Source organism: Camelina sativa, chromosome 17, assembly GCF_000633955.1.
Source record: "Camelina sativa cultivar DH55 chromosome 17, Cs, whole genome shotgun sequence".
Classification (NCBI taxonomy): domain Eukaryota; kingdom Viridiplantae; phylum Streptophyta; class Magnoliopsida; order Brassicales; family Brassicaceae; genus Camelina; species Camelina sativa.
Window position 1 is genome coordinate 35,140,100 of NC_025701.1, and position 8,783 is coordinate 35,148,882.

At 32.6% G+C, this 8,783-nt stretch overlaps 2 protein-coding genes across 2 annotated transcripts in view; both read left to right on the plus strand.

Annotated features, from left to right (window-relative positions):
• On the plus strand, positions 1-2,282 carry LOC104760090 (GDSL esterase/lipase LIP-4; the record flags this gene model as incomplete). The annotated part of the gene is made up of 6 exons (XM_010482939.1): positions 1-22; positions 705-896; positions 992-1,158; positions 1,232-1,496; positions 1,578-1,835; positions 2,056-2,282. Coding segments are annotated over 5 exons (879 nt in total), but the record flags the coding sequence as incomplete, so codon positions are not given.
• LOC104759008 (pentatricopeptide repeat-containing protein At1g56690, mitochondrial-like) overlaps positions 6,621-8,783 on the plus strand; it is a 3,614-nt gene continuing 1,451 nt past the window's right edge. The window contains exons 1-2 of the mRNA XM_010481981.1: positions 6,621-7,835; positions 8,158-8,781. Of these exons, the coding sequence (XP_010480283.1) occupies positions 6,795-7,835; positions 8,158-8,781 (1,665 nt within the window). The 5' untranslated portion in view covers positions 6,621-6,794. The remainder of the gene's footprint in view (positions 7,836-8,157; positions 8,782-8,783) is intronic.

An 8,783-nucleotide genomic window follows, 5' to 3' on the forward strand; every position in this document is an offset into this window, starting at 1 on the left:
CGTCTTCTCATCGATTTCTTCTGTAAGTAAAAAAAACTTGTTAGTGATCGTGTTATATCCACCGTACGTTTGCATCTGGAATGGACGGCTTAGATGTGTTAAGACATAAATGTCGGTGCGTGGCAGGTGTGAACTATAAACAAATTTGGTCATTGAGATCTAATCGGACAGTGGGTCCCATGTTGATTATGTTAGAAGGCAACAAACTTTGGTTTGTTTTAGTTGAGATTTTTTGATGTGGTTTGGTTTGGTTTGAGTTTAAATTTAGTTTGGATGTATTAATAATATGTTTGTTTATGCTGTAAAATTTAAAGTATAATACTGTACTTATATGTATTTTTTATTTATTTAATCAAATATATATATATATATATATCACTTTTAATAAAATTTTGGTTAAGTCGGTTGAACTGCACAAAATTTGGGTTTGGTTTAATTTGGCTAGAATAATTTGATATAGAGATTCCTAATTTCCTATAACGGGGTCATAAAATATTTGGCTTAGGTTCGTATTGATGAGATTTTTGTTTGGCTGGTTGGGTTTGGTTTTTTGTTCTGCATTTTTTATTTTTGCTAAGCCCTTTTCAAGTGTAACTTAAAAACTAGCCACACTGTTTTTAATGATGGTGTGTATTGAGTTTGTATCTGAATTTTGGCGTTCATTTAAAATTGTTAAATGGATTTACTAACGAGGAAATTTGTAGGCCAGAGTTTAAATACAAGTCTTTTGAGACCATACTTAGATTCATTGGGTGGAACAAGGTTTCAAAACGGTGCAAATTTCGCTATTGTTGGATCCGCTACTCTCCCCAAAAACGTCCCTTTCTCGCTCAGCATTCAGCTCATGCAGTTCAGTCATTTCAAATCTCGATCACTCGAGCTCGCTTCTAGTTCAAGTAAACCATCCTCATCCCCAAATCAATGTTGTATTTGTATATACTCTGTTCTTAGTTAATGATCTTGACTTAGAGTTGGCATGTGTGTTTTCTAGATTCATTAAAGGGAATGTACATAAGTGAAAATGGATTCAAAAACGCATTATACATGATTGATATAGGACAGAACGACATTTCGCATTCTTTCGCTGAAGGCAACTCGTATTCTCAAACGGTTAAGCTAATTCCACAAATTGTTTCCGAGATACAAAGTGGCATAATGGTGAGATTTTCGTAGTTTGTAGAACTTTAGTATGCACAATGTAACCTTTTGTAATCGGTGTTTCGGTCTACAGAGATTATATAATGAAGGAGGAAGGAGATTCTGGATTCACAACACTGGTCCATTGGGTTGTCTACCTCAAAAACTCTCAATGGTCAAGAGCAAAGATCTCGACCAGCACGGTTGCTTAGCCAGTTACAACTCGGCAGCAAAGCTTTTTAACCAAAGATTAGATCATATGTGTGAGGAGCTGAGGAGCCAACTTAAAGACGCCACAATAATCTATGTCGACATATACACTATTAAATACAGCCTCATTGCAAACTCCAACGAATACGGTAAAGCAGAGTTTACTCATTCTCCCATCATACCATCATTGGCCGAATGGGATTGGTTATATCTTTGTTAAATCAATGCAGGCTTTGGGAGACCGTTAATGGCTTGCTGCGGATATGAAGGGACTCCTTACAACTACAATGTGAACATAACATGTGGCCACAAAGGCTCTAATGTATGTGACAAAGGGTCTCGCTTCGTAAGCTGGGATGGGATTCATTACACCGAGACAGCTAATGCCATTGTGGCCATGAAAGTTCTTTCAATGCACTATTCAAAACCGTCAACTCCATTCCATTTCTTCTGCCGTCGCTGATAACAAAAGTATTATCGATTTATAGGTAATAGGCTCATTCTTGGAAACTAGACTGTTTTTTACGATTGAATTTTATCTGGCAAGTTGTATTTAGGTACTAAAAATTCAAAAACTAAGCATAAATTTGCGATTAAGATTGTTGGACAATATATATAAAAATTAGATAATTTTTTATGAACGTCTAAGTTGGGTTCATATATTTTCGGTCAATACTAACTCCCTGACCTGATGTTCATATTGTGCAGATTATAAAAAGTGTGTAGGCATCACTCGGACGCAATCCACGCTTGGGTATATATGGGTAGGTCAGGTGTTATCCTACAAAGAAGCTTCACCAAGTGAGGTTTTTAAAGTCACCGACGTAAAAGCCTATATTCAACTGACGTCAAAACTCAAAAGCCTTTTATTGTGTAGTGCACTGTGATCTCAAGTCTCACAACGTAAGAATCTGATCCGTACAACTTCTTTTTAATCAGAGGAAATAAATAAATAAAACACCATATGCCCTAGACCTTGTCCTCTAGCATAGGGAAGTAAGTTGAAATCAAATTCATTATGATGGCGATGAAGGGATCGGATGCAGCCGCCGCGGGAGAAGAAAACTTGAGGTAAATGGTATATAGAGGTTGTCCTTGATATCCTTGTCCGGGTCCCATTTTCCGCCAAAACTGAGAGTGCTACCGTGGCCGCTATGAAACCTAAACTGTCCTTTGTAAAAATTATTAGATGCAAAATGTCCATTCGTCTGGCTCCACATGTACATTGTATTACCATCAAAAGGGTTTATGGTTAAGGGGAAATAAATGATATTGGCCGTGAGGGCTTTAGAAACTAAGTGCCATTCCCCACTCTCTAGCTTCCACAAATATAACATAAGCCGATCGTTTTCATAGACGTAGTTGGCATACAATAGACATTGGGGTAGTCAGAGTTAAAGGCGAACCAGTAAATGTTTCCGTTGATGGTAATGGGATCATAATACAATGGAGTCTCGATCCCTATTTATATAGAAATAGATAAGTTAAAACAAACCCTAGTCCTAATCGTAAAAGGTAAAAGAATATCTTGATAATAAAATAAATAGAAAATTAACTAAATCCTAATAGCTTGATGGGCAAGTAACAAACGAGACCAAGCCCATCAATGTATGACGGTTGCGCTGCATCAATTTCCATTGCTTGCAAACTAGTTTTAATTACTTTGGCATTTCATGTAATAGATGTTTTTTTTTTTGGACATTTTGTTATTTGTGCTTCTTAATTAATAGTATAGATGATTTATTTTAGATGAATGATATACCTAGTTTTTATTTAATACTAGGACTCGGACCCGCATGGGGAAAATATTTCAAATCAAGTTAAATTAAATTTCAAATTTAGATTTATATATTAGAAAATAATTTGAAAGCAATAAAATAGTTTGAAATATATGCTAAAAATAAAATTAAAATTTATCAGAAGAAGAATACTAAGTAGAGCTAAAACTACATAAATATTATACATATATAACTAATATTATACATATATAACTGTGAGTTAAAATGAAAGATAATAATAAATAAATGCAACTTTCTGATAAAATAATTTTAAAAATAATAAAAGAATATTATCTTGAGTGAAAATTTATCAACCAATAATTATAATAAAAATAAATAATCTCTAGAAATAAAAGATAAATTAGTTAATTTTTAAAGAACACATAGTCTACGAAGATATATGATAAATAAAGGCAACTGTATGTACATAATTAAAGTTGATTAAATTTATATATTATTATATTCATCATGTAGCAGTCAGACAAGTACGGCTCATTCTTCTTGATGAATCTGGTTGAGAAACTTCACGCTGCCATGGGGTAAAACATGAACAATAACACCAATTTGTCTATTTGTTGGTTTAGACCGGATTTACATTGTTCGTGTAGGAAATTCAAATTTTAGTTAAGTTCATGTAATTATAAACATAGTTCAAAGTTATGTATATGGATTCGATAAAGTAACTTAGTTCGTGGGGGGGGGGGGAATTAGCCGTTTTTTCTATTTTTGGTGAGAAAATGTATGCATTTAATCTAATTATAATAATTCATTTGTTTCATAAAGAGTATTCTAAGATTATTTGAATGTTTCAAAAAAATGTGTCGTTTTAGATTGTCGATATGTAATTTGATATAAATTTTATAGTTTAACCTCAAATCCATGAAAGAATATCAAGATCAAATTAAATTTTAAGAGTATAATAAAATTTTTAATATTTGTTTTAATTTGTGTGAAAATTATCAAAATGAGTTATCTCCCTTAGATCTGACAATGCTTAAGCGTGAGAGAGATGGCTTGAATTCTTCTTCTCCTCACAAAATTAGAATTAAAAATTCCTCGTAAAATTTGTTGCTTGGGTTCCTTTTATACTATTTAAGAATAAACTATTTTTCTTGTGCATTTAAGAATAAACTTTTTTTTTATTACAAATCTAGTGATACATAATGATTATTGAAAATACTGAAATAAAAGGAGAAAAAAAAACAAATTGACAATAACTAAGCAAAACATAAGCAAAACCTATGCAAATATAAGAAACAAAAAGCATAACAGTATAACTATAGCTTCAACTTTGTAGCTTTTCTATAATGGATCTAGCACACTTATATTAATATTGTTCTAAATCATTATTTTAAGGTAAGCAAGAAAGTTTATAAGTTTAAATTATATTAGTAATATTGGTTTAACTGTTCACAAGTTACTAAGAAGACAAACAGAGAGTTAACAAAAAAATCTAACATATATACTCTTTCTTGTTATAGGCAGCCTTCCAAAATCCATGCGGTAGCAGAGTGATGAATAGGTTCCGAATCTCAATACTAGCATAACCAACGAATGAGCAAGTGTCTTGTTCCCAAAGTCATACTTTGACAAGGTCAAGAAGTTCCAGGCAATTTGCAGAAGCAGGGGCTGGTTGAAACACAAAAGAAAGAGAGTATTTATATATTATGCCCATAAACAGGCCCGGCCCACTCCAAAGCAGCTAAACCATCTGCTTTATGCCAGATAATATATACAAATAATTTGGATTAATTGTCGAAATAAATTCTTAGCTAAGTTGGTTCTGTTGTACGAAAACATGCACCAGGCCGAGGGTTCGAAGCTCTAAATTAGCAGTTTTTGTATTTTTTTAATTGTTTGTATCATATGCTTAGAGTTAATATATTTTATAAAATATCATGTATAATAAATGCTTTAGGCCTCAGTAATCCTAGGACCGGCCCTTAAGCTCTGTGTAAGAGGTATCTAACTAAAGATTTTAGAAATAGTTATAGCAATATAGAAATTTTAAAAATTTTAAATATATAATTTATAGTTGCGTCTATTTATCTTAATTCTTAGTAAAATATGTGTTTTTAGAATTTATATTTATTTTATTTTTAGAACTTGTATATTTTACTATAAATTTCATTGATATATTTTCACCAAAAATATATTTATAATTATTTTATTAAAAAGTTACAATTACTCATTACAACCATTTGTTCGATATTTATACTCAAGTTCATTTTTCATAATTGTTTTTACTAGCTAGTAGTATAAATATTGATATCTTTTATGATGGTTGCAACTTTTTATCGTAATTTTTTATAAAATATCTTATATTTATAATATATTACACAATATTTTTGGTAAGATTGCTTCAATTCAGTATGAAGTTTCACGATATATATATGTATGTATATATATATATATTTATGTCTCTTTGCCATAACATTTTATATTTAATATTTATGTAGTTTTAGTCCTACTTATTATTTTCTCTTTTTAAAATAATTTTTTATTACTATCACATATTCTTAACTATACTATTTTTTTTCAAATAAATTTAGAACATATAAATTTAAATTTTGAATTTTAAATTTAATTTAATTTATTTTTTAAAATACTTCTCCCGGGACATCGCAATGATTTGAGTCATAGTTAAATTAAAAAAAATACTAATTAAGTCCAAATATTTATTTATTTTTCAAAAACACTTTTCACTTAAAAATAGATATATTTGGACTTAACTATTTTGTGTTTTTGTAATTGATGTTTCATTTTATTTATTTTAATTCATTGTTAAATACTTTAAAAATTGTTTGTTTTCGTTTTTGTTTTCGTGCTTGTAATAATATATTAATCATATTTTGGTGTAGCAATACATACATTTAAAAAATAATAATGGCATACATTGTGTTTATAATTCCATTAGCTAATAAACATTTTTAATTGTTCTAAAAATAAAGTTTTAATCATTATTGTCATGTAGTTATATAAGGACAAACTCCTTAAAATACCACAATTTCAGTTTTTTTCTAAAAATACCACTTTTGAGTTTTTTTTTTCCAAAAATACCATAAAGTTTTTTTTTTTCCAAAATTACCATAAAAACAAAAAAATTATTTTTTTATTGGGTAAAATTTTTTTTTTAGGTTTGGATTGACACATATAAATTTAGGGTATAGTTTTTTAGGACTTGGGTTAATGTTTAGGGTTTAGGACTTAGTTTTTAATATAAAAAATTTAATCTAGTTTTGTAGATAGTTTAGTATTTTTAGAAAAAAAACTCATCTTAGTGGTATTTATTAGTATTGCGTATTGCCGTTATATAATGCTACAATGAAATTAAGTTAAAAAAAAAACTAATTAAGTCCAAATATATATATTTTTTAAAAAACACTTTTCACTTAACAATTATATGTATGTGGGGCTATGTAGCCTATGAGTTTCTTTGTAAACGATTTCTACAAATTATATCAGCAGAGTAGTTATAACTTTAAATAACCAGTTTATAAGTTCGAGCACACCCTAAAAATCTATCATTCCTCAGCGCTTTTTACTGTAAAAACTAAAAACTTTACAAACTTCTCAACTAGCAGAAGCAACTTCAAGTGTTAAAACTCTACGAACCTTTCAAAAAAAAAAAACTCCAAGAACCTTACACAGGAAGCACTCGATTGGTGAATGAAGAAGGTTCAGTTAATTTTACATAGAACGTACAACACAGCCACTGGAGTCAGTTTCAGTTTTGAGATCTCTCGTCAAATCAATGAAGCTCGAAAGTTTTTCGATTCGTTACGGTTTAAAGCAATCGGTTCATGGAACTCAATTGTCTCTGGCTACTTTGCAAACGGTTTGCCGAGAGAAGCACGCCACCTGTTCGATGAAATGCCTGAGAGAAATATTGTTTCTTGGAACGGGTTGGTTTCTGGGTATATTAAAAACGGGATGATTAACGAAGCTAGGAGTGCGTTTGAGATAATGCCTGAGAGGAACGTTGTGTCGTGGACCGCTATGGTGAAAGGTTATGTGCAAGAAGGTATGGTTGGTGAAGCAGAGTTGGTGTTTTGGAGAATGCCTGTGAGGAATGAGGTATCTTGGACTGTGATGTTTGGTGGTTTGATTGATGATGGGCGTATTGATGATGCACGTAAGTTGTATGATATGATGCCTGTTAAGGATACTGTAGCGAGTACTAATATGATTGGTGGGTTGTGTAAAGAAGGAAGAGTTGATGAGGCAAGAGAGATTTTTGATGAGATGAAGGATAGAAATGTGATTACTTGGACTACTATGATTACTGGGTATGGGCAGAATCATCGAGTGGATGTTGCTAGGAAGCTGTTTGAAGTGATGCCAGAGAAAACTGAAGTTTCTTGGACTTCAATGCTTTTAGGGTATTCTTTGAGTGGGAGAATGGAGGATGCAGAACAGTTTTTTGAGGTGATGCCGGTGAAGCCGGTTATTGCGTGTAATGCTATGATTGTTGGGTTAGGAGAGCAAGGTGAGATAGCAAAAGCGAGGAGGGTTTTCGATCAGATGAAGGATAGAGATGATGCTACTTGGAGAGGAATGATCAAAGCTTATGAAAGAAAAGGTTTTGAATTGGAGGCTATTGATTTGTTTGTTCAGATGCAGAGACAAGGAGTTAAACCGAGTTTTACATCTTTGATCAGCATTCTTTGTGCGTGTGCGTCTTTAGCAAGTCTCCAATATGGTAGACAGGTACATGCTCATTTGGTGAGATGTCAGTTTGATGTTGATGTGTATGTTGCCTCTGTTTTGATGACNGTGTAATGCTATGATTGTTGGGTTAGGAGAGCAAGGAGAGATAGCAAAAGCGAGGAGGGTTTTCGATCAAATGAAGGATAGAGATGATGCTACTTGGAGAGGAATGATTAAAGCTTATGAAAGAAAAGGTTTTGAATTGGAGGCTATTGATTTGTTTGTTCAGATGCAGGGACAAGGAGTTAAACCGAGTTTTACATCTTTGATCAGCATTCTTTGTGCGTGTGCGTCTTTAGCAAGTCTCCAATATGGTAGACAGGTACATGCTCATTTGGTGAGATGTCAGTTTGATGTTGATGTGTATGTTGCCTCTGTATTGATGACGATGTATGTCAAATGTGGGGAGCTTACAAAAGCGAAGCTAGTATTCGACAGGTTTCCCTCTAAAAAGGATATAATCATGTGGAATTCAATCATTTCTGGTTATGCATCGCATGGTTTAGGAGAGGAAGCTCTTAAGGTTTTTTATGAGATGGCATCGTCTGGTACCATGCCAAACAAAGTGACCTTGATAGCGATTCTGACAGCATGTAGCTATGCTGGATTAGTCGAGGAAGGGCTTGAGATATTTGAATCAATGGAATCAAAGTTTTGTGTGACACCAATGGTTGAGCATTATTCTTGCACGGTGGATATGCTTGGGCGTGCAGGCCGGGTAGATGAGGCAATGAAATTGATCGAAAGTATGACCGTAAAACCAGATGCTACAGTTTGGGGTGCTCTGTTGGGAGCGTGTAAAACTCACTCACGACTAGATTTAGCTGAGGTTGCTGCAAAGAAACTCTTTCAGATTGAACCAGAGAACGCTGGTCCATACGTTTTGCTATCCAGCATAAATGCATCTCGATCCAAGTGGGGAGATGTTGCAGAAATGAGAAAAAACAT